Source organism: Rhinoderma darwinii, chromosome 3, assembly GCF_050947455.1.
Source record: "Rhinoderma darwinii isolate aRhiDar2 chromosome 3, aRhiDar2.hap1, whole genome shotgun sequence".
In the NCBI taxonomy this organism is placed as follows: Eukaryota; Metazoa; Chordata; class Amphibia; order Anura; family Rhinodermatidae; genus Rhinoderma; species Rhinoderma darwinii.
In genome coordinates, this window is record NC_134689.1 from 177,338,593 (window position 1) to 177,366,142 (window position 27,550).

The 27,550-nt window shown below is 41.4% G+C and overlaps 1 protein-coding gene across 5 annotated transcripts in view; it reads right to left on the reverse strand.

Annotated features, from left to right (window-relative positions):
* The window catches only part of DOCK4 (dedicator of cytokinesis 4), a 376,034-nt gene that overhangs the window by 75,249 nt on the left and 273,235 nt on the right, over positions 1–27,550 (reverse strand). For all 5 annotated transcript variants that reach the window (XM_075857083.1, XM_075857082.1, XM_075857085.1 and 2 more), the window contains 2 exons: positions 3,334–3,434; positions 2,433–2,491 (listed from right to left, as the gene is read on the reverse strand). In XM_075857083.1, the coding sequence (XP_075713198.1) occupies positions 2,433–2,491; positions 3,334–3,434 (160 nt within the window). The remainder of the gene's footprint in view (positions 1–2,432; positions 2,492–3,333; positions 3,435–27,550) is intronic.

Consider the following 27,550-nt stretch of genomic DNA (forward strand, 5'->3'; position numbering starts at 1 on the left):
TTCACTGACCATTGTTGTTATAGACTTATGGGAATGGTTCTAGATATGGCCGTTTTATATAACTTTACATTGATCATTACCTCTATTCCACATATCATCCCTATGATATACTTACATTATGAATTTGTACTGGGGTTGCGCATGAGCAGTGATGTGAGGCGCTGGCTCCGTTCACCGGTTATCAGTAGGAGCGCTCTGCACCTGCATCATCTCCCTAGTGATGCGTCCTGGGAGCTGCGCATGCGCAGTAGATTCATGACGACCGATGGCGGTGCTCTCGCGCTATCAGCAAAATCATGCGCATGTGCTGTCTAACCAGTTTCCTTATTCGTCGTAAGTACACCATCTGATCACTCCTGTCCACTACTTTGCACCCCTTGAGAAAGCTGTACTGGCGAAACGCGTGTCGGGCGCTACCTCACTATTTGGGCCATTTGACTACACCTTATATTTATGGGTAAGGCATTGTTTTTGACAATTCATCTTTATTTTTCCACTTTTATAATGGACATTCTGTACACACTAGTCCATTAGGTTACTGACCTTCTTATAACTTCCTCTGGGCTACACCCCCTTTGTCTATGATTATACCTTTGTCACATACCGATCATCTACCCCTATGAATCTTTAGAGAGGTTATTTACTCAGTAAATTAGATATGTAACATGTGTTTTGTGGCTAATATGTGTGTATATTTCGCTGCGGCAATGCCTATCCCTTAACAGTATATATTTTGCATCATGAATATAAGCACTTAATGTTTTGTAACCAGTGTGGTGCTATTGTTACCATGAATGTGGTCCATATACAGATTTCGTTTTTAGATCCTCTGTAGTTTTTATAGGAGTGTAATAAAATTGATATTTTTCTATATTTATAGTGTTTGACTTCTTTTTCTAAGTTTCTAATATATGAGCAGTGTACAGTAGCTATGAATCCAGCAATGGGGAGAGATCTAACACTTACTAGGAAGCTGTAGCAGTTTCCGTGTCTCTCTGCCTCTGCTCCCTCCTCCCTCTCTCTATAGACTTCTACGGGCAGCTGTAAACGTATTCTTCCTTGAGCTGATAGTCCGTCTGTCTTGTCTAAGTCTCTATGCACACGACCGTATATTTCATGTGTAATTACGGACCCATTCACTTCTATTGGCCACAGACACCTTTTAGTATTTTTATGGATGGGTGTCCATGCTGAAAAAATTAAATAACCTGTCCTATTATTCTCTGTAATTATGGCACGGACTCTCCCACTGAAGCCTATGGCCGCTTCCGTAAATACGGATGGCTACGGATATGCATCCATACATCGTCCGTATTTACGGAAGCATTGCTGTGCAACATCTTGGTGACATCATTTGCAGCCTCCCTCTTTTTTTACGGATCCATATATACAGATCAAATACGGATGCAATACGGACCGTATTTACGGACACCCTTATACACATATATACAGATAAGTTACGGATGGTTACGGATCCGTATTTACGGATAGATGAAAATACGGTCGTGTGCCATAATCACGGACAAGAATAGGACAGGTTCTATAATTTTTTCAGCACGGACGACCATCCATAAAAATACTGAAAGGTGTCCGTGGCCAATAGGAATTAATGGGACCGTAATTACAGTCCGTAATTACGGATGAAATATACGATCGTGTGCATGGGGCCTAAGACCAGACAGACAGCAGAAAATTCAGAGTGAGTGAATAGTTATGAGGTAGGGATCAAAAGGGAAGAAAGGAGCCTGATAATTGGAGAAAGAGTAATTTTACTCTAGTAATGGCCTGTTCACATCACCGTTGCCCTTCCGTTGAGGGTTCCGTCTGAGGTTTCCGTCAGGTTAACCCCTCAATGGAAAGGCAAACGGAAACCTCAGCTTCCGTTTCCCTCACCATTGATATCAATGGTGACGGAAACCTAGCTAATGGTTTCCGTCTGTCACCGTTGTGACAGGGTTCAGTTGTTCTTGACGGAACCCCTCAGCGGAACACAGACGGTGATGTGAACACAGCCTAAGATATATTACAAAGTTTCTTATCCTCACTTACACTATTGATTTATACAAAGTTATATAACCCCTTTAAGTATCAGTTTTGTCTGGGTTTGATATTTTAACTGATATAATCGGTTTCCCATCGCAGGTTTCAGTACATCAGCAATGATGATTCAGAAACAGATGTAGGCAGGAGATAATCCTCTACCAAACCATATAATAATCACTTGCAGCAGTCAAGAGCACTGTGATAAATCAGGGCAGCATAAGATGTTAAGGCATCTAAGCACTAAATTATTGCTCCAGCAATTTATTGCCTATAATCGTTTCATACGGGCAATTGAAGTATGTCCACTTAATGATCGCAAAGCTCTTGACATCCAGTCCTCGCAGTTTCATTATAAATTAACAAATAATAAACATGAAGGATCATCTAACCTAAATTCTGCCACATGCTGAAGATTTCACAGCCCATTGTCACACGCATGTCCCCATATCTAAAGAGATAAAAATATAAAGTATTGATATATCACAGGCAATAATGAAGAGTCACACAGTGCTTGCAGAACCTTATAACCTGCTGAGTATTCACGTCACAAAAATGTACTTTGTCAGCCCGAAAGAGAGAAAAACACATGCCCAGTATCTATTAGTTAAAAAACAGACCACCACAAAATTCACAAGCCATTTTCCACTGTTTTTCATTTATGCTGGTTGCTTATTGTAACTTAAATGTACAGGATATATAAATGCTACCCAGAGTGTAACATCTGTGTTTGTTATTTAAAAGGGTTTTCCAATAATCAATAGCGTCCGGCAGAGCCATAGAAATTGAATTAAGAGGTGTTCGAGCATGCGCAGTGCCGCTCATTCATATGGGGCACATAGAAACTGAAAAATAAGCCCCTTCACGGGATCGTGGGGGGCCCAGCAGTTGGAGCCCCTCTAATCAGATATTTATCACCCATCCTGTGGCTAGGTGATAAATATTGATTATGGGAAAACCCCTTTAAGTGTCAGTTTTGTCTGGGCTTGATATTTTTATGGTTTTGTTTTTCTTGTGTGAAACAACATGTGTAAAAAGCGGACAGTGGCCACAATTGGTGCAGTGAACGACATTTTTGGGGGTTCTACCACTGTGTGCCAATCTACTCCATGGAGATTGACTACCTGAACTAATTCCTTGTTATTACTGTAATAATTTGTACTGTAACCCACAGTTACACAACATTAGTCTGTTTATCAAACCTTAAAATACAAAATAAAATAGAAAATAATCCCCTACATAAATATGTAAGCTTAATAAACTACAACTATTATAGGTTAAGTTCACACTTACTTCTCCAGAACCTTTTTCATCTTAGAAGGGGTAAACATCTCCAACTGCAAACAAGACTGGTTTATAAAAATGACTGCAAGGTAAAAGTATGAATCCCATATCTGTGTGAAAAAAGTAGAAACAAGTGAGTAACTATTCAAATCAAAATGTATTTATTGAAAAAAAGAGGCTACAAGAACATGGTCACCTAAACTGAGGTGTCTTTATTAATTATTAAGATTCACAAGCAGGTTCACATAAAGAACCCGGCTTTGCCCCCTATCCCACTCTCCAAAAAATGGTAAGTATATTATTTTACTGCTCATAAACCTTAATACCCCAAACAATAATTCCACCTTTGCAGTACCACAGCATTGGTAATACACCAGAGACCCACACTGGCTATCCACATACCATTCCATCAATTAATCATTGTAATAACAATTTGCATTATGCCCACTGAATGTTTTGTCATGTCCAAGACTGTTTTTAATTACCATATTTTGCGTACTATAAGACGCACCCAGGTTTTAGACAACAGAAAATAGGAAAAAATTTCATATTTTACTTCTTTTACAAAGAAAAACTATTGGTTAAAAAAACGTACTCAGTTTCACCACATTCTGAGAGCCATAACTTATATTTTTACATCGTTTGAGCGGTGTGAGGGCTTATTTTTTGCGGGACGAGCTGTAGTTTTTATTAGCACCATTTTTTTGGTACATACGATTTTTTTTATCACTTTTTATTTCAATCTTTTTAGCGCTATGGTGAGCAAAAGACAACGATTCTGGGGTTTTAAATTAACATTTTCACGATGTTCACTGAGTCAAATAATGCTTTATTGTAATAGTTTCGGACTTTTACAGATGCAGCAATACCAATGTTTTTATATTTTTACATTGTCAGAAATGGGGATTTTGCAAATACTCTCTCTTTTTTATATTATATAGAGTGAGTTTTGGGAACCACAAAGGTGTATACCACCAGTATTGTACTAATTTTTATTAAGGAAATAGGAAGAAGGGATAAGAGTTGTGGTTCCTAGGGGAGATTAAAATAGTAAAAATAATAAACTTTATTAACATATTTATTTAAAAAATTTTTTTTTTAAATGTGTACAATTGTCCAATGTAGGTCAAATTTAATTCCGGTGCAGATGACCCCCTGTCCTGCACCATGAGAGCACAGGACAGGGGGTCATCTGCACCGGAATTAAATTTGACCTACATTGAACAATTGCAAAAATGTCCAAAATTTTTTTTTTAAAATAAATATGTTAATAAAGTTTATTATTTTTACTATTTTAATCTCCCCTAGGAACCACAACTCTTATCCCTTCTTCCTATTTCCTTAATAAAAAGTTATATTTTTACATTGTGCTCGGGGAAATATGGGAAAAGGTGTTTTTTTCAACATTTAAAAATATTTTACACTCCTGAAAATGTATAAAATTTTTTTTTTTTTTTACACATATTAGTTCACCTAGTGGACTTGAACCAGCGATCATTAGATCACTGGTACAATACACTGCAATACATGGATGAGTTACGGAAACAGCGTAACTTGCTGAGCTACTCTATTTCCGTAACTCCCATAGTAGTGACTACTATTCAGTTCTATGGGAGTTACGGAAACTGTGTAGTTCAGCGAGTTACGCTGTTTCCGTAACTCGACCATGTAACCATGAAGTGGCTGGAAGACAGCGGAGCCGGGTAAGATAGAACGGGATTTAGGGGCCCCGTTCTAGACATATATGCGGGTCCCAGAGGTGGGACCAAGATCTATCTGACATTTATGACCTATCCTGTGGATAGGTCATAAATGTCCATCATAGGAAAACCACTGTAAATGACGCGGTCACTATTGACCGCGGCATTTAATTAGTAAACGGCCAGGAACAGCACCATCACTTTTCCTAGCTGTTAGATCAGCGTGTCAGTAGAAGACCCCTTTCCTGAGCCCATAAATCATCCCCTCCCCGCTGCATGATGTGCTGGCACATCACGGGTCGGGAAAGGGTTAAGTAAGTAGCGGTCAGGGGGTCCAGCGCTGCCAAGTCCCTTGACCGCCGACTATAAGACGCAGGGACTTTTTAGCAAGTTTTATTCTTGCTGAAAACTGCAACTTATAGTCCGAAAAATACGGTAGTATAGAATAAAGCTGGTTCCTACTTATGCGGAGTACATTTTGTAGGCCTAGGCCCGAGAAAGAGAGGCGAGTCTCCTGTTGGAAATATATAATGTTACTGTAGTGACACATCCTATTGAGATCACCATGTCGTGGCAGGTGGACTTATACCATTTGATCAAAACGTGTTTGATCGAACAGTCTGTTTTGCTTTTATATGCCTTTTTTGGATGACAGACGAGATCCCATGCTCAGGACCTTCTTCCATGAGACAGAGTGGAGAGCCTCTGCAAAGGGCGACTTCCACTTTGGTAGATTCAACACAACCATGTGTTACATAGTTGGCAGTTTATTTGAATTGGTGCCCTGTAATACATATTCCTTAAGCAACTACACACATGTACGTGATAAGTGTCATAGGGAAGTATGGAGGCCGCTCACGGGCTGAGCGCCCTGCGTACCCTGCGGGTGTCAGCTGTGTTTTACAGCTGACAGCCCAGACAAACGGCCGGAAACAGCGATCATGCCGTTCCTGGTGTTTAACCCCTCAAATGCTGCGGTCAGTCGTGACCGCAGACTCTAAAGCGTTGAAAAGAGTGGGGCAGCCCCCTCCGATAGCTCATCGGTGCCCCCACACCGCGATCAGGTGGGGCCTGTAGTGGTCATAGCAGCCCGAGGGCCTAATGAAGGCCCCCACGTCTGCCTTTTGTCTGCCTTTGTTAAGCCGTGTTTCTGGCACAGCTTATCAGAAGCCTGTGAAAATGACGATATACTGCAATACATTATTATTATTACTAACAATCGTTTGTTCAAATGCCCCAGGGGAACTAATAAATGGTGTAAAAAAAATATTGAAAAAAAAAAAAAATATATATATATATATATTAAAAGTTCAAAAAAAACCAAAAACCTTTTTCCCATTTTTCCTCTAAAGTTATGTAAAATTAAACTATTTGGTATAGCTGCATCCGCAAGAAGTCTGAACTATTAGAATATACCATTATTTAACTCGCACAGTTAACGCAGTAAAAAAACAAAACATTTAAACCGCAAAAAATCTGTTTTTTGGTCACCTTAGCTTGAAAAAAAACGTAATAAAAAGTGATCAAAAACTTGTACGTACCAAAAAATGGTACCAGTAAAAACTACAGCTCGTCCCGCAAAAAATAAGCCCTCACACCGCTCAATCCACAGAATAAAAAGTTATAGCTCTCAGAATGTGGTGAAACAAAAAAAATGTTTTTAACAAAAAGTTTTTGTTTTTTTAAAGTAATAATATATTTAAAAAAACGACAAATTTGGTATCACTGTAATCGTATTGAGTCGCAGAATAAAGTTAAGTTGTCTTTTTTACCGCACGGTGAAAGCTGTAAAAACGAAAACCAAAAACACAATGTAGGAATCATAGTTTTTTCCAGTTTCAGCCCGCAAATAATATTTTTTCAGTTTCCCAGTACATTATAAGGTACTTTAAATTGTGCCATTAGAAACTACAACTCCACCCACAAACAAAAAGCACTCACATCGCTCCATTGATGGAAAAATAAAAAAAGTTATGGTTCTTGGAACGCAGGGAGTGAAACACGAACACGAAAAAATGGCTCGTCCTTAAGAGTTTAAAGTTAGAAAAACCTGGGACAGCTTCATTCTAAGAGGAGATTGTTTACTTGGCAGTACCACTTTAAGTTTAACCGGTTAAGGACTAGGCTGTTTCACATCTAAATGACCAGAGAAAATGTCACAATTTTGCCATGCGCTTCTTTAGATGATTATAACCCTGCAGGAGAATAAAGTTCATCTTTGACTTTTACATTATTTTTAAAGGACCGATAGGGCTTTGATTTAATGGCATTTGTCAGTAGACATAATTTTTATTTTTTTCTCTAATGTGGGCAAAATTAGAAAAAAAAAAAATGCAAGAATTTACCAAACGTGTCATTTTATGCAAACAGTGATTACACATAGTATGGATCACGGATGAAATGTATCTCATTTCACGTTCTGCCACTTCTCCTGTTAATGGGGATACCCAATATGTGTGCCTTATCCACTGTACGAGCATGTGCCAAGGCTTGGCATAAAAGGAGGCTTTTTGGATCCAGCATTTCTGCACTTGATTTCATTGCAGCATACCGATTTCTGGGAGCCCTCATGCCCCTGAAACATTACAAACACCCCATAAATGACTTCATTCACAAAAGTAGACCCCCCCCCCCCCCAAGGTTTTCATTAATGGGTTTATCATCTTTTTAGAAAGTCCAGTTTTCATCTAAAAGTTTCTTGAATAAAATGGAACAAAATAAAATTCACACACGACATAAACTTCATCCATGGTCCATATTATTTTGCATTCTGCTACTCCTCCCATGCATGAGGATACCAAATATGTGTGCAGTATTCTTCACAGAGAGATGTAGGAGGGCTTACAATAGAAGAAGCTTGATTCACAAATCACCTTTTTTCAAAGTGGACTTTACAAAACTCAGCTGAGTTTCTGTAACGTTTTCAAAATAACTTCTCTTGAAGCAAAAGTATTCATCTCGGGGTATAATGGGAATTTATTTTATTTTGGTTTCTTAAAATAAGAAATTGCAGGTTTATGCAAATGGAGCTTTCCATCAGTCGAACATTAGAAAATATGCAAACATGACATCCACCCCCACCCATTCCCTTTCTCACCCTTGGAGTAAAATAAGGGGAAAAATAAAAATGTATTTAATTGTGACTAATAATCTAAAATCTAATAATTCAGAACAGTTTGGAATTTATTAAAACATGGGTGAATGCACAGGCCTGGTTGTGAGGGACATAGGGGGCCAAAGGAATTGGAAAAGTTTGCGGCTCCTATCTTTTCTGCAGATGCGGCACTTTTTCTGGGTGTTGCTTCTTGTTCATGTTGGGGGAATGGGACTGATAAAATGCCTTTCAATTAATCGTTTGACATCCTCAGACTGGGGGAATTCTCTGGTGTCCTGATCTTCAAATATGAGGCCTTCAATAATTTTCTCCTGGAAATCCATGTATGTGTCTCTGCCTCTGTTTTTCTTTTTTTATAGTGCACAAATGAGTTGTGGATGGCCACCTGTAAAAGATAAATGGCCACTTTTTTGTACCAGGTTTTTGTTTTGCGTTTCACTAAAGTGGGCTATAAAACCTGGTCACTTAAATCCACCCCCCCCCCATGTACTTGTTATATTCGGATACGCTCACTGGTTTGTGCTTGTCCGATGTTGCCCCTCTTTCCCTCACTTCCATTGTTGCTGCGGTATGAATTGTGCTTAGCACAAAAATGTCTTTGCAATCTCTGTACTTGACCGCCAGCAATTCCTCACATGCATAAGCACAGGAGTCCCCCGTTACCAATTTGTTTTTTGCGCATCGTTCCACACGCCCCTGTGTCCGCAGCACACAATAGCCTAAATAGGGGCAAACTTGAATAAAAGTTGTCGCAGTACAGGTGGTACCCCTTGTGAAGCAGGGCTGCATTATCTCCCACACTATCTTACCGCTGGTGGAAAGATCAGGGGGCATCCTGGAACATTTAATGATCGGTCCCGCCCTTTATAAATTCTGAAGGCGGCAGTATTACCTGACCCCGCTTTAACATAATTTGCATAGTTTAATGCCATATCTTGCCCTTTCGGAAGGTAGATATTGGTGAAAGCGAAGTCTTCCATGGAAGCTCAGGAGGCATTCATCCTCACTTATATTCTGCTCTGGGGTGTAAAATTGCAGAAATAAAATTATTGAGGCAATTTATCAGTGGTCCCATTTTGACTAACAGATTATGGTTTGTATCGGTACTCGGGGGGCCTGTGAGTTATCACTGAATTGAAGGAACCTCATGAAAGGGGTTATCTGGGAACCAAAAATTGCTTTGCATTCATATTTTTATGAAAAAAGAAGTCACTTACTAATATACTTTAATAAAAAATTCAGTACGAAATGGTGTCGTTCAAACCCGGTGAACTATTCCCGGAAGTCCTGGAGCTTTTCTAATATTGATGACGCGCCGACACGGCCCCACATGACTGGGGGCTAGCTTCCTGTGCTGTTCGTGTCGGAGTGTTATCAATGACCGCAAGGGACTGTCACATTGCCTATTGCTGGAGTCCCCGAGCAGAGCATCAGCTAGTGCTTTGCTCCAGCACTGCTCCCGATATTTGGTCAGTGACTTCACAGGTTTCCTATAGGTGGAGTTCCCGAGGAGAGCATCAGCTCTGGGACTCCAGCATTGCTGCCAACGTCACTGTCCATATATGGCTGGAATCCCCGAGCAGAGCATCAGCTGATGCTCTGCCTGGGGACTTCCGTACTGCTGCCGACATCACTGTCCGTATATGGACAGTGACGTTGGCAGCAGTGCTGGAGTCCCCAGGTGGAGCATCAGCTGATGCTCTGCTCGGGGACTCCAGGAATAGGATACCCCTGAGGCCATTGTCCATATATGGATAGTGACGTCAGCAGCAGTACTTAAGTCTCCGGGCAGAGCATCAGCTGATGCTCTGCCTGGGGACTCCCGTACTGCTGCCGACGTAACTGTCCATATATGCAAAGAAAAGAGAGTGTGAGCTACACAGCAGAACAAAAGAAGCCTCCAGGGCCCAGATGGGTGCCGAGCTCCGGGGAACGGACTTTTAAATCCCACATTGTCCAAACAAGAAGTAGAAAAGAGAGGCAGCACTCTTTTTTTTTTATAAATCAGTCCAATGTTTATTAACAAGAATAAAAATACATTGACAGTCAGACAACAACTGTATCAGCATCATATACAGCATTTCCAGTATATCAACATACAGAAAAAAAAAACAGTGCACCCCCTGCACAGCCCCTATCAGTATCTCTATCATTTGCAGTTATTACAAAGTCAGTTCTATTAGCAGGACCCAACTTTACACCCCAAGTCTGCTCTTGACGTTGCTAGAAATGATCTCCTAGACTTGTGTCCGTATTCTGCTCAATTCAGATGACACCAACTCAGGGCATGCCAACCATCTTCCCCACTGCTTATCAAATTTCTTCACATTACCCCTTTGCGAAAATATTTTATATTCCATCAAATTATTGTGATTTAGCATTCCCACAATTTCCCTCTGCACGGGAGGCTCCACATCCAACCAGTGTTTAGCGATGCACTTTCTAGTCTGATATAACATTTTTGCAATTGCCATGCATTCCAACCTGTCACCCCCCAGTTCTCCCACAAACCCCAGCAACACCAACTTTGGATCTGCCACCAATTCCATACCATTCACCTTGTTTTATCAATTCCGATATCTCCCCCCATAAGGTCCGCAAAGCCCCACATGACCAGAACATTGATAAATGTCTGCCTTCTCCTCCGGACACCTAGGACACTTAGCATCCGATCTGAGCCCCATCTGTTTTAGCACCCAAGGGGTTCGGTAAACTCGGTGTATCAAGGAAAGTTGCGACCTCCTCTGCGCCATACTGAGAGATAGATGGTAAGATGACGCTACGATCTCCTCCCAATCTTCTTTGGGCAAAGAGCCTATAGCCCGCTCCCATTTCACTCTCTCTAGCTCCATAAGATCTCCCAAGTGTTTTGATAACAAGCTCCGATATGCCATCGAAATCAGCCCTTTAGATGTGTCTGCCTTAACCGTATGTTCTAAGACCCCAAGCGCACAGTCAGGTCCACCACAGCTGCCGTGCATGTCGTATCTGCAGATATTAGTAGAACATACTGTGCTCCAGTTGGCTTTGGTCTTTTAATTGCTGAAAGGACTTCAATGTGGTATCCTCATACAAGTGACTCAGTCATACAACCCCTGCCATTTCCCATTTTTGTATGCCCTCCAATTGATACAATTCCCGCAGAACCGGATTGTGCCAAATTGGAGTATATTTAGTACACATCCTTATGCTCAATATCTGTTTACATTGACTCCATACTTTATGTATCAGGAATAATGTCGGTTTAGTACATGCTAGTCTCTTGTAAGTATGCGCTTCCAGCCCCTCCAGCGGATTAATCCCCCCCCCCCATATATGACAATAAGTGTGCACAGGATCCCCAGTTCTCTTTGTCCTCCCAGCCTTTAAAATGTTGCCTCTGAGTAGCCAAGTAATATATCCAAGCATTCGGCCAAGCCACACCCCTTCATCTTTTGGCAATTGTAGTTTCTCCAATTTTATTCTAGGCACACCCCTTTTCCAAACCATATCCCGAGAGAGATTATGCAGTCGTCTAAACCAGTGTTTGGGTATCCATACCGGGGAATTGTGGAGAATGTACAGTACCTGGGGCATAAGAATTATTTTAATTAAGTTAGTCCTCTCCAGAGCAGAGAGAGGAAATCTATTCCAGGTCTCCATCTTAGCTTTAACCTTGGGCAACAGTGGCAAGACATTTAAAGTCATATAATCTTTAACCCTGGATGTCACCTTAACCCCCAAATATGTAAATTCTGAAACTAAAGGGATACGGGGTCCTACTCCACTGTCCGCAACATTAACCGGGTCAAGTGGCATAAGAGCTGACTTGTTCCAGTTCATATTTAATCCTGAAAATACGCCAAATCTAGTGATCGTGTCCGGTACCAAAGCCAGAGTGTTCTCCGGGTCTGTCAGATATATCAGAATATTATCCACATAGAGAGATTTTTTCCTCCATCCCCCCATATTTCAAACCCTGTATGCGCCCTTCTTGTCTTATGACACAGGCCAATGGTTCCACTGCCAAAGCAAATAGCAATGGCGACAATTGGCACCCCTGACGCGTTCCCCTAGCCAACGGAAATCTTTCAGACAGCGCTCCATTCACCCGTATTCGAGCCGTAGGAGCCACATATAGCAACTGTACCCACTTCACAAAATTAGGAACAAATCCCATCTTACCCATAACCTTCCATAAATACCCCCATTCTACACAATCAAACGCTTTAGCAGCATCTAGCGTTAGCACAGCTCTCCCCACAGGTTCATCCGGCACTACCTGAAGATTGAGGAATAACCTCCTAAGATTTACAGCCGTTGACTTGGATGGCATGAACCCAGATTGGTCTTCATGCACAACCTGCTGCACCACCTTATTTAGCCTTAGCGCTAAGACCTTTGCCAGTATTTTAATGTCAGACGTCAGCAAGGATATCGGTCTATAAGATTCCGGTAATAGGTTATCTTTCCCCTCCTTAGGTAAGACCACTATCGTTGCTTCATATAAGGAATCAGGTAATTTGCCTCTTTCAAAACTATCCAGCAGGGTATCTAAAAATTGTGGAGCCAATTCATTCCTATATTTTTTATAAATTTTCAGAGGCAAACCATCTGGACCTGGTGCCTTCTCATTTGCCATATCCCCTATCGCCGTTTCCAGTTCCTCCAGGAAAATAGGTGCCTCCAAACTCTCTCTGTCCTCAGGACCCAGGATAGCCAATTGAATGTTTCCCAGATAATCCTCCAATTGATGTCGTATAATGCACTCTAGAGGTATAAAGGTCAGTATAAAACTGTTGAAACACTTGCAGAATTTGCCCCGTGTCCGTCCCCAACCTCCCACCTCCCCCCTAAGTCCATGAATGAAGTAATTGCCCCTTTGTGGCTGTGCCATTCTAGCGAGCAACCTCCCAGCAGTCTCCCCTTCTTCATAATATTTCTGTTTAAGAAATAACCTTTTATTATAAGCTGTCTCCAGTTGGTGATTTCTTAACAGCATCTGAGCCTCAACCCAATGTCTAAGTGTGTCTTCCGACCCCTCTTCCACGTGTCTCCCTTCTGTTTCCGCCACCCATTCCATCAGACTTTCCCCCAATCGCCGAGACCTTGTTTTAACCTGCTTAATATTTTGGATGAACACTTCTCTCAGCCAGGCCTTCATAGCATCCCACAAAACCCCCTGCGGTACCAAATCAACACTAAAAGTAAAATATTCCCCTATCAGGTCCCGTAATTCCTTGCCATCCATCAATTTCAGGTCCTAGAACTTTTGTTAGGCCGTTCACTCACTTCCAACGTCACCACCACAGGGGAATGGTCCGACAGCGCGCTCTGTAAATATTTCATTTGTGCGATATCAGGGGCGTAACGAGGAAAGACTGGGGACGATGCACACGAGTACTGGCGTATCCCTGGGTGTTTATCTCTCCAAATATCCCGTAGTACCATTTCAATAATTAACCTTCCAAATGCTGTCATGCCCTCCCCTTGTCCCTCACCACCCCTATGAAATGTATCGAACCCCTCATGCATCACCGCATTAAAGTCTCCAATCAGAAGTACCTCAGGCAATGTTGGGAGTTTCTCCATAAGTTTCTTAAGTACAGTGCTGGAATAAGGAGGAGGAATATACAGTACCACTAAAACACATTTCCAATGATATATGGTGCAGTGCACCCCCACATACAGTCCCTCACCGTCAGTGAAGGAAGACTCCTATGTATCAGCAAACTCACCCCCCTAAAATAGGTTGTATGAAAGGAGTGAAACCCATGTGTGATCCACACTCTATGGAATAAGGACACCGAATCCCTAGTCAAATGTGTCGCCTGGCGTTTCCTAGGTTCCCTTGTTCCCCTGACATTCCAGGATATGCATCTAACCGACCCCATCATGCATCATAGCATAAAGAAGACTTACACTGGTTCCAACCACTTTGACAAGAGATACTGTGCCGTGCACCCCCTCCCCCCACCGAAAAGGGTCAGAGCGACATATACTGTCTGATAGCCAACATAAGCACATCTGAGTGTGAACATACTACATGCCTTACATACACGTCTAACCTGACCATGTTGCGTTCTCACTTCTCCCGTCAAGTGGTGACTCCCACTGTTATGCATAGGTAATTAACAATCCCACAAAATCAACAGATATAACAGTGAAGGTTGTTACACATTAGTTAACCCATAATACCAGTCTTATCAAGTGCAATATCTTTGTAAAGGATATCACTCTGCTGAGCTCGCACTCATAAATACAACAGAACATATTATAGAATACTGTAGTCCCAGAAAAACAGCATTTCCTCCAAACTCCACCACCGAAGCGGGCTCTCACACTTCCCCGCCTCCAGCAGGTCTCCGCAATCGACTCTCTTTGCAGTCCAGCCATCTGGCAGCGTCCCTAGGCATCTCGAAAAAAGAAGCAGTCCCAAAAGCAACCACTCGCAATTTAGCTGGATACATCAAGGAATATTGAATTTTCAGGTCTTGTAAGGGTTTTTTAATATCCCAATATTGCGACCGCTTTTTCTGCACTTCCGCAGAGAAATCCAGAAAAAAGGACACTTTAACGCCATTAATGGATATATATTGTTGCTCCCTTGCCTTCCGCAATATCCGATCTCCTTATAATGAAGCAGCTTCACTAATACCGGTCTTGGGGGTCTCCCCGGCGGTCCCGGTCTGGTACCTACACTGTGCGCCCTCTCGACAGCAAATAAAGGGGACAGTTCCTTTCGGCCAAACTGTTCCAGCAGCCATTTTTCAAATAACTCATCAGAGTTATTGCCCTTCACTTTTTACGGCACTCCATCCAGGCGCACATTATTTCTGCGGAGCCGATTCTCCAAATCATCTGCCTTGGCCTGAAGGGCTATCACAGCCAGTGAGTGTGATTGTACATCTCGACGTAGCTCTGGAATAACATCTTCAATCTCAGACACTCTCCCCTCAATAACCATTGTACGTTGTGCCACTTTCTGCAAATCATTCCTCAAAAGCAAAATGTCCTCCTTCAGGCCTCCCATCTAACCAGTCAGAAGGGAGAGAATGGAGGAGTTCTGCTTCACTGCAGCAAGTATGTCTGTGAGGGACGGCTCCTGCACCCTGTCCTTTCTGTGGTGCATTCTTCCACCATCATTATCTCTTCACTCACCATGTTTTCCTGCAGCATAGAGAAGCGTGAGCTATAAGATGGACGGTCTGCTTTTCCACTGCTAGCCACAGGTACCTTGCCCACTGCTGAGCTGCTTGCACGTGGTGTTCTGGCAAATCTGTCCAGTCGGTCTGCCGCATCGGAGCACACGCTTCTGCCCCAGCAATCTTTCTCCTCAGCGCCATCTTGGATTCCAAGCCCCGGACTCGCCTGCGGTGTTCTTTGTTTTTTTGAGCGGGTCATCGCAGCCAAATGGACTGGTACAGTCACCTCCAACATTACAGCAACCAATTCGGTAAGTATTACCCAGGTAAGTAAGGGATAAACGTAAGTATCAGGATGGTCACAGCTGGAGCTCCAGCCACACACGTCTGCCTACATTTGCTGATAGGCCATGCCCCCCCAGAGGCAGCACTCTAAACAGATGTGACAGTGACGTCGGCAGCAGTACGGGAGTCCCCAGGCAGAGCATAAGCTGATGCTCTGCTCGGGAACTCCAGCTATAGGAAACCCCTGAAGTAATTGACCAAATGTCGGGAGCAGTGCTGCAAAGCGCTAGCTGGTGCTCTGCTCCGGGACGCCAACAATAGCCAATGTGACAGCTTCTTGCGGTCATGCCATTGATAACACGCCGACACGAAAAGCACAGGAAGCAAGCCCATCATCAATATTAGATAAGTTCCAGGACTTCCGGGAACAGTTCACCGGGTTTGAACGGCACCATTTAGTACCGAATTTTCAATTAAAAGTATATTAGCAAATTACCTCTTTTTAAAAGCCCATTTAAAGTTTCGTAACGATACCTGGACATTATTGCAGAATACACTGGGGTGGCTTGGGCGGGTCTTGTTGACCAGTATGATCTTAAGGAGGGCTGTTTTACAATACCCATATTTAGGCTGAGCCCCAAAATGTTATTTAATTCAGACAAATTGGTGAACGGCCAATCTTTGGCATGGGTGGATGAAGATTTCTGCCTTATATACTGCGTGGCATATACAGTAAATTCATTTGGTGGGCAATTATGTTTAGGAGGTTGTCAGTAATAAACAAACTAAAGTAGTCCATTTGGGCAAAATTTGAATTGTCCACTGTTATGCCAAGAGTCGCAGTAAATGCGTGGATTCTAGGGCCAAAAGATGGAGCAGGTGCCCATACGAGAGCCTAACTGGAGCGACCATGCAGTCCTGTGCTACAGCGCTACTAGGCCCTGCATTTCCATGCTCTTTAGTGTCAACTTAGTCAGGGATAATATCCCCTTAAGACGAACCTGAAGGGACACTAACATTGTCGCTGCCTAAAAAAAGGTTCCATCTCGGACGCCATCTCTGATGCGGTCTCAGATTTTGACCGCAGCATGGCGTATGCCTCCTCAGCACTATATAACCTCCTCGCCATAATGTCACTAACCCTAACCAAAATTTTTGTTTCACAACTTTTTTTTATAACAAAACAGATTTTATATATATATATATATATATATACATACATACACATATACATACATACATACACACAAACTAATCGATATGTATGATATATATATCTGCAACGGTGGATTCATTCACAAATTGGTCCTGAGTGCCTTCCACATACATGAGTGGGCTCAGAGAATGCCAATGGTTGCAGAGTGATTGTTCTCTGAGGTTTCTCGCCTGACACGCCAACGTCCATCTGTTCGATGAAGCAGAAAACGTGACTCATTGGAGAAGGCAACCCTTTGCCAATCATCGGTGGTCCAATTACGATACTGCCGTGCAAATTTAACCTTTTTTTTTCCGATGCACCTTTGTTAGCATAGTAGCAGTGACCAGACATCTGCTTCAGAGCCCTATACGGAGAAGGGTTCGCTGAACTGTTTTAGACACACATCTGGTAGCCCCCTTTTTACAACTCTGATAAATCGCCCCTTTTACCCTTGGCAACAAGTGATATGTGTTCAGACAGACCAATGGCACACCTTATATACAAACCAAGCCAGCCCACGACAGATCCCTTCCTTCATATGATTTATTTATAATTATATATACTCAAACAGAATATATATCTACTATAAAAAAAAACAAAATTGATATATATATTATATGCCTATCTCATATCTATCTATCTATCTCATCTCGATCTATCAATTCAATGAAGCTTTATTGGCAGGACCAAATACACATTAGCATTGCCAAAGCAAGTAAGAATAAGGGAATGAGGGATAGGGACGGAGGGTTTGGAGGATAGTGACACATCTAGGGTCGGGGTATACAAGTCCATGGCATATCATGTCTCTCTCACTCTGTGGCATGCAGTGACATATTGTGCCGATATACCCACTGTGTGTTCCTCTTCACCCAGCAGGATGTATAGTTTCTCTTCCTCTTTCATGGAGCTGAAGTCTGGTAAGAGATCAGAGAGTCTCCTGAAGTCAGTATCCCTCACTGCTGAGTATTTGGAGCAGTGTAGCAGGAAGTGGGCCTCATCCTCCACGGCCTCCTGGTCGCACTGTTGGCACAGTCGGCTTTCCCTGGGCTTGTAGGTTTGTCTGTGGCGCCCAAATTCGATGACCAGGTTGTGGGCGCTCAGTCTGTAGCGGCTCAGGATCTTTCGGTCTCTGGGGTTCGGCAGTTTCTCCAGATATGGCGCCAGTTTGTATTTTCTCTGTAGACTCTAGTATATTCTCAGTTTCTGGGATGTCTATATGTTGTTCCTCCAGTTACTGATATACTCCTCTTGGCCCTCGTTTATGGTCTTCTTGATTTCGGCTTTTGTGAGGCCGCGCTGAGTGACATTTTCTTCAGGCCGGGTTAGGGTGAAATGTTCCGGGATGCCTGGTTTACCTGGGACCCCTTGGGGTAGCGAGGCTTTATAGTGATAGGCACTTTGCCTGCTGCTATGTAAATGGGCCCAAAATGATAGCGCCCTCTTCTGGATTGTGAGGTGTAGTGGGAATCTGCCCAGTTCGGCTCGACAGGCGCTATTTGTGGTACTCAGATGGAGTTGGAGAAGGTGTTTGCAGAATTCCAGGTGAAAAATTTCTGTTGGGCTGGAATCCCACCTTGACCAGTCTGGGTATGTGTCCGGACCCCAGACCTCGCAGGCATACAGGAGGATTGGGGAGATGATGGATTCAAAGATTTTAAGCCAGACAGTCAGTGGTGGTTTAAGGTGGTACAGTTTTCTTCTGATGGCATAGAAGGTTTTGCACTCCTTGTCTTTGAGCATCTCAGTAGCTTGTTTAAAGCTTCCGGATTGGTTGATTTCTAGGCCCAGGTAGGTGTACCTGTCGGTCGCTGTAAGTGTGGCATTATTTAGTGTGAAGGAAGGGTGCCTAGGGGATTTTGAGTTTCTCCTATAGAACACCATGATGTTGGTTTTCTTTTCATTGATGGGTAGTGCCCACGTGGAGCTGAATTTTTCTAGGATTTACAGGTTGTCTTGGTTGGTGATAGCAGCAGAAGGTCATCTGCATACAACAGAAATTTCACCTGGGTGTCATGTAGGGTGAGACTTGGTGCTGAGGAGAATTCCAGAGCTGTGGCCAGTTCATTGATGTAAATGTTGAAGAGCGTTGGACTGAGGCTGCAGCCTTGTCTAACTCCTCGGCTCTGCTGGAAATCAGCCGTTCTTTTCCCATTCACATTCACGCTGCATCTATTCTCGGTTTAGGAGCTTCTGATGACATCATAGGTTTTACCTCCTATTCCGCTCTCCAGCAGTTTTAGGAACAGGCCCAGGTGCCACACTGAGTCGAAGGCCTTCTTAAAGTTCACAATACAGGCGTATATCTTCCCGTGCTTTGTATTGTGAACGTGACTCTTGATGACGCAGCATAGGGTGTAGATGTTGTCAGTGATGCGGTGGTTTGTCATGAAGCCACCTTGGCTTTGGTTGAGGACATTGTGCTGGGTGAGGAAGCTGAGGATTCTCTTATTCAGGATGCTGTTGAACAGTTTCCCAAGGTTGCTGCTGACACATATCCCTCGGTAGTTGGCTGGGTCGTACCTGTCCCCACTCTTGTGGATTGGTGTTATAAGGCCTTGGTTCCAGATTTGAGGGAAGTAGCTGGCACTCAGCACCATATTGAATAGTTTTGATATTGCGGCCTGTATTTCGGGCGGGCTGTTTTTTATCATTTCTGGTGAGATTTTGTCTAGGCCGCTGGATTTTTTACATCTTATGTTTGAGGTTCTCTCTGTTACTTCTTGCAGTGTTATTGGTGTATCCAGGGTGTTTTGAAAATCTATAAGTGTTTCCTCCATCGCCTTCAATTTTGATATTATATGTTTTTGTTCTTGGCTTTGTTCTTCTTTCGGGATATCTTTGTAGAGGTCCCTGAAATATTGGAGCCAGATGTTGCCATTTTGGATATGAAGGTTGTTTTTCTTGCAATTTTTGCCCATGTATTTCCATAATTCCCAGAACGAGTTGTCATGGAGGACATCTTGGAGTTAATTAAGTTTGGTGGAAGGGGAATTTTGTTTTTTCTTTCGGAGGATGGTCTTGTATTGCCTCTGTATATTGCTGTAGGCCTCCTTCAGACCAGTGTTGTTTGGGTCTTGGTGCTTCTTATTTGGGGCAGTTCTTAGGGTCTTCCGTACATCTTTGCACTCACGGTCAAACCAACCATTAGGATGTATTTCTTGTGGCCTCTTGTAGTTACATCTTTTCAGGTCAGACCTCTCTGCCATGGTATAAAATATATTATTTAGGTAATTTATGGCCTGATTTACCCCTCCTGGGTTTGTCTCATACAACTTGTTGTAGAGGTTGTAAAGTCTTTGGATACAAAATTAACGATCCAGACTTCAAACAAAGACTGAGGCATTGAGGCCATGAATATTCCAGCTGCTGATTATAAAGGACATCATTGTGTGTTCATATACCTTGTAATGAGCGGCGCTGTGTAGGACAGGCTGGAGATATGACTGGTGGATGTATTGTAGATATTCTCGTGTTGTATAGTCACATAAGTTTTCTACATAAAGTGCTGAGCAGGCTCTTTATCTCCTCCATGTCTCTGCTCTGCATGTCTTTGTGTGAGGCAGGGGGTTTCCTCCATGGCTTTTGCCTCTGTTGGTCTGACCTTGGGTAAAGGGCTTTTTCTCCTGGGTGTAGTGAGGTGTATGGCGTTTGAGGTCTTTTCATTATTAGTGATGATTCCATGATGTTTTGGCTTTGGCTGGTGTGGGATCCAGGTCTGGGGTGTATGTTCAGCACAATGTCTTTTAGTTCTTTGGCCAGAAGGCTGACCCCTCGTTTGTTGAGGTGTTTGTCGTCATACAGGTGGTGATGCTCTATGGAGGAGTGTTGTGCCAGGCTGATGTTTGACATTGAGCTGATGTTAGCTGCCAGCTCTGTGTTGATGGGGATAAAAGCAAAAAGCACGGCGCCACATAGTGCAAATAAACAGATGGATAAAAGTATATCGGACATATACAAAAGTGCTCTCACGTGGGAGCGATCAAAACCAGGATTAAAGGAGTAATTTCCAATGTGTGCTGCTGCCAAGACCTAAGGGCGGTGAGCCATCCGGTCACCGCAAGGATAGTGGAGCAGGAGGGAATAAAAAGCAGATCTTGTTTCGGCGCTGCTACACTTCAAGGCAAATAAGACCGTGGAATAGATAGTTACGTAACAAAGGAATGATTTATTAATAAAAGCGGCTACGCGTCCCTGGACTCCCAGCAACTGTACACGGCTGCAAAAAAAAGGAAGACTAGTAGAATTAAATCATGAAGAGGAATGCAAAAAGTGAGTAATTAAACACTGTATTAATTTTATTGTATTTGTATGAGTTCTCCTGTTACTACAAACTACATATAATCAACCTATTGATTAGTATACAAACGTAATGTGCAACCAAAAATATCCCTTTTCTCTTTTGGTTGCACATTAAGAGTATACCCTATAATCCCGTAAAAACAATTATGTTTGTATACTTAATCAATAGGTTGATTATATGTAGTTTGTAGTAACAGGACAACTCATACAAATACAATTAAATTAATACAGTGTTTAATTACTAACTTTTTGCATTCCTCTTCATGATTTCGTTCTACTAGTCTTCCTTTTTTTGCAGCCGTGTACAGTTGCTGGGAGTCCAGGGACGCCTATTGGCGCCGCCTGTGTTGCCTAGCTACCGGCGACACTGCATATGACAGACAAAAAAGATACTCTGTTAGTATTTATGTGAACAACTAGCTTGGAAATAGGTAATTACGATTTTTTTATTTGATTATTTTAAGATTGTAACATTGATTACTGCCACTGCACAGTTTTAATGTTTTATCCATTGATCTAATGTATATATTTTCTGAATGTATTGCGTCTTTTATTTTAAACTTTGTTAATGTCGTTACTCCACCCCCTGTGTATACATATTTTGTTCCCGTTAATGACGTCATGATTACCCTTTGACCTCCGTTTTTTTGGCGGTATCTTTCATTACATCTAAGTATTTAAGAGGGTGTATAATGTCAGTTTTTATGGCCTGAGGAAGATGCTAATTCTGCATTGAAATGCGTAGCCACTTTTATTAATAAATCATTCCTTTGTTACGTGACTATCTATTCCACGGTCTTATTTGCCTTGAAGTGTAGCAGTGCAGAAACCAGATCTGTTTTTCATTCCCTCCTACTCCAGCTCTGTGTTGATGGCCTGGGTGATCTTGTTGGGTAGATCTTTTCTTGGGAGCACGGATGATATAATTATTTTACTGCCGGGGAACTTTTGTTGTGCCGTCTTTGCTAGTTGGGTCAGTTGTTCTGCAATCTGCTGTTGCTGGTCCTGGAGGTTGTTTGTATCCGTGTGTATAATGATATGGTTTGGATTGGTAAAATGTGGGTTATTGATGACGGATTGAATAGTTGCACAGTGAATTTTTCTGACCCTTTTTCCTGGGAAGAGTCGCCGTGTATTAAGGTATTTGCCATTTGAGTCTATTATTAGGACAGTATCAGGACAATGTGAATTGCGGGTGGCTTGTCTGATGCTTACGTCCTGGATCCTGCTTGGTGGTGTTATGTGGTGCTGCTGTGGTTCTGTGCTGGACGTTTGGTTGGTGGTCGGCTTTGTGCCCACATGTATCGGTGTGTTTTGTCCTAGTTTGTATTCATTAATTTCAGGAATATTTTTTGAGTTTGGGTGATTTGATGTACTAGCGCCCAGGTCATTGGCTGTCCTTACGTCAGCGCTCTCCCTTGTTCCTGGACTTTGTGTTTGTGGTTTTAGATTTTCTATCTCTAATCTGAGCTTTGCATTTTCTTGTTGCAGCTCTCGGAGTGTATGTTGTATTTCCCCTTCAGAGCTGATGCATGTTCACATTTCAGTTTGTTTAGCTCTTTAATTACTTGGGGATTTGTGTTTTTGTCACCGAGATTTCTTTGAAGTTCTTCCTTGAATTGTACAAAGTCTCTTTCTAATTGAGATAAACAGTCTCTGAGAGTGTCGGGTGAGGGGTGTGGGACATGAGGCAGCGGGGGTGTCCCTGGAAATTGTCTCTATGTCCATCTCTGGTTTGGGTTGCTGGAGTTTGTTGTTCCTTGTCAGTTTGGGCCTTGTCTTTGATATGATGAAAGATTTCTTCGAATTCCTCTAGGTTGTCCTCATTGCCTTGTATGAGAATGGTGCCGTTATTATATAGACTTATGGTAAGTGTAATACTCCCATCATTTTCTGTGTCTTTTATTCTGCTCTGTTGGCCCTTATTGATGCCAGACTTTGATATGTCCTTAAAGTGCTGGCACAAGGCTGTGTGCCAGGCAGAGGGGTGCTCAGTGTAAAATGATACATTTGTTTTCCTCTTGACTTCTTCTTTAGAAGTAAAGTCAGCAAAAAGTGTCTCTGGATTTTGTCTGATTGTGACAAGTTTTATGGCTTTCCTTGTTTGAATGCTCCTCTGCCCTTCAGAGTATGTGATCTCCAAGGTGAAAAAGGACGCCCTTTTGTCTAAATCTTCTATCCCAAACTATGTCTTATGGGCATTTACTTTATTCTGCTTTTCTTTTTCTAAATTGTGATTTTCCATTTTTTAGATAAATCCTTATATCTATGGTGTTTTCTTTATAGTAGGATTGTGTTGGTGTTGCAGGAAGTTCTTACCTTTTGGATGCTCAGTTCTCTGGACTCGGTCAGACTTGATGCTCTCTGCTGCAGTCTGTCCTCTAACCAAAATTCTTGTTTCTTCTTTCAAATCTTTTATTTTCTTATTTTTCATGAAGAAGTTTTAGTCCTGCTTCCTCCTGTCTTCCATGGAGTCTGTATTATCCAGATTATGCCTTACAGTTTGCTCATTACAAGGTATATATTGATGTAGACTCAGGAGCTCATGTTCAGTGCTGCTTACTGCTTGGAAACCTATCAATCTATCTCATATCTATCTATCTATCAATCTATCTCGTATCTATCTATCTATCTCATATCTATCTCGTATCTATCTATCTCGTATCTATCTCGTATCTATCTATCTCGTATCTATCTATCTCGTATCTATCTATCTCGTATCTATCTATCTCGTATCTATCTCGTATCTATCTATCTCGTATCTATCTATCTCGTATCTATCTATCTCGTATCTATCTATCTCGTATCTATCTATCTCGTATCTATCTATCTCGTATCTATCTATCTCGTATCTATCTATCTCGTATCTATCTATCTATCTCGTATCTATCTATCTATCTCGTATCTATCTATCTATCTCGTATCTATCTATCTCGTATCTATCTATCTCGTATCTATCTATCTCGTATCTATCTATCTCGTATCTATCTATCTCGTATCTATCTATCTCGTATCTATCTATCTCGTATCTATCTATCTCGTATCTATCTATCTCGTATCTATCTACAGTGAAGGAAATAAGTATTTGATCCCTTGCTGATTTTGTAAGTTCGCCCACTGTCAAAGACATGAACAGTCTAGAATTTTTAGGCTAGGTTAATTTTACCAGTGAGAGATGGATTATATAAAAAAAATAAAAAAAAATAACATTGTCAAAATTATATATATTTATTTGCATTGTGCACAGAGAAATAAGTATTTGATCCCTTTGGCAAACAAGACTTAATACTTGGTGGCAAAACCCTTGTTGGCACGCACAGCAGTCAGACATTTTTAGTAGTTGATGATGAGGTTTGCACATATGTTAGATGGAATTTTGGCCCACTCCTCTTTGCAGATCATCTGTAAATCATTAAGATTTCGAGGCTGTCGCTTGGCAACTCGGATCTTCAGCTCCCTCCATAAGTTTTCGATGGGATTAAGGTCTGGAGACTGGCTAGGCCACTCCATGACCTTAATGTGCTTCTTTTTGAGCCACTCCTTTGTTGCCTTGGCTGTATGTTTCGGGTAATTGTCGTGCTGGAAGACCCAGCCACGAGCCATTTTTAATGTCCTGGTGGAGGGAAGGAGGTTGTCACTCAGGATTTGACAGTACATGGCTCCATCCATTCTCCCACTGATGCGGTGAAGTAGCAGAGAAACACCACCAAAACATAATGTTTCCACCTCCATGCTTGACAGTGGGGACGGTGTTCTTTGGGTCATAGGCAGCATTTCTCTTCCTCCAAAAACGGCGAGTTGAGTTAATGCCAAAGAGCTCAATTTTAGTGTCATCTGACCACAGCACCTTCTCCCAATCACTCTCAGAATCATCCAGATGTTCATTTGCAAACTTCAGACGGGCCTGTACATGTGCCTTCTTGAGCAGGGTGACCTTGCGGGCACTGCAGGATTTTAATCCATTACGGCGTAATGTGTTACCAATGGTTTTCTTGGTGACTGTGGTCCCTGCTGCCTTGAGATCATTAACAAGTTCCCCCATGTAGTTTTCGGCTGAGCTCTCACCTTCCTCAGGATCAAGGATACCCCACGAGGTGAGATTTTGCATGGAGCCCCAGATCGATGTCGATTGACAGTCATTTTGTATGTCTTCCATTTTCTTACCTTTGCACCAACAGTTGTCTCCTTCTCACCCAGCGTCTTACTTATGGTTTTGTAGCCCATTCCAGCCTTGTGCAGGTCTATGATCTTGTCCCTGACATCCTTAGAAAGCTCTTTGGTTTTGCCCATGTTGTAGAGGTTAGAGTCAGACTGATTAATTGAGCCTGTGGACAGGAGTCTTTTATACGGGTGACCATGTAAGACAGCTGTCTTTAATGCAGGCACCAAGTTGATTTGGAGCGTGTAACTGGTCTGGAGGAGGCTGAACTCTTAATGGTTGGTAGGGGATCAAATACTTATTTCTCTATGCACAATGCAAATAAATATATATAATTTTGACTATGTGATTTTTTTTTTTTTTTTTATATAATCTATCTCTCACTGGTAAAATTAACCTAGCCTAAAAATTCTAGACTGCTCATGACTTTGACAGTGGGCAAACTTACAAAATCAGCAAGGGATCAAATACTTATTTCCTCCACTGTATCTCGTATCTATCTATCTCGTATCTATCTATCTATCTCGTATCTATCTATCTATCTATCTCGTATCTATCTATCTCGTATCTATCTATCTATCTATCTATCTCGTATCTATCTATCTATCTATCTCGTATCTATCTATCTATCTATCTATCTCGTATCTATCTATCTCGTATCTATCTATCTCGTATCTATCTCGTATCTATCTATCTCGTATCTATCTATCTCGTATCTATCTATCTCGTATCTATCTATCTCGTATCTATCTCGTATCTATCTATCTCGTATCTATCTATCTCGTATCTATCTATCTCGTATCTATCTATCTCGTATCTATCTATCTCGTATCTATCTATCTATCTATCTCGTATCTATCTATCTATCTATCTCGTATCTATCTATCTCGTATCTATCTATCTATCTCGTATCTATCTATCTCGTATCTATATCTATCTCGTATCTATCTATCTATCTCGTATCTATATATCTATCTCGTATCTATATATCTATCTATCTCGTATCTATCTATCTATCTCGTATCTATCTATCTATCTATCTATCTATCTCGTATCTATCTATCTATCTATCTCGTATCTATCTATCTATCTATCTCGTATCTATCTATCTATCTATCTCGTATCTATCTATCTCGTATCTATCTATCTATCTATCTCGTATCTATCTATCTCGTATCTATCTATCTCGTATCTATCTATCTCGTATCTATCTCGTATCTATCTCGTATCTATCTATCTCGTATCTATCTATCTCGTATCTATCTATCTCGTATCTATCTATCTCGTATCTATCTATCTCGTATCTATCTATCTATCTCGTATCTATCTATCTATCTATCTCGTATCTATCTATCTCGTATCTATCTATCTATCTCGTATCTATCTATCTATCTCGTATCTATCTATCTATCTCGTATCTATCTATCTATCTCGTATCTATCTATCTATCTCGTATCTATATATCTATCTCGTATCTATATATCTATCTATCTCGTATCTATCTATCTATCTCGTATCTATATATCTATCTATCTATCTCGTATCTATATATCTATCTATCTATCTATCTCGTATCTATCTATCTATCTCGTATCTATCTATCTATCTATCTCGTATCTATCTATCTCGTATCTATCTATCTATCTCGTATCTATCTATCTATCTATCTATCTATCTCGTATCTATCTATCTATCTCGTATCTATCTATCTATCTCGTATCTATCTATCTCGTATCTATCTATCTATCTCGTATCTATCTATCTATCTATCTCGTATCTATCTATCTCGTATCTATCTATCTCGTATCTATCTATCTCGTATCTATCTATCTCGTATCTATCTATCTATCTATCTCGTATCTATCTATCTATCTATCTCGTATCTATCTATCTCGTATCTATCTATCTATCTATCTCGTATCTATCTATCTCGTATCTATCTATCTATCTATCTCGTATCTATCTATCTATCTCGTATCTATCTATCTATCTCGTATCTATCTATCTATCTCGTATCTATCTATCTATCTCGTATCTATCTATCTATCTCGTATCTATCTATCTATCTCGTATCTATATATCTATCTCGTATCTATATATCTATCTCGTATCTATATATCTATCTATCTCGTATCTATCTATCTATCTCGTATCTATATATCTATCTATCTATCTATCTCGTATCTATATATCTATCTATCTATCTCGTATCTATCTATCTCGTATCTATCTATCTATCTCGTATCTATCTATCTCGTATCTATCTATCTATCTCGTATCTATCTATCTATCTCGTATCTATCTATCTATCTCGTATCTATCTATCTATCTCGTATCTATCTA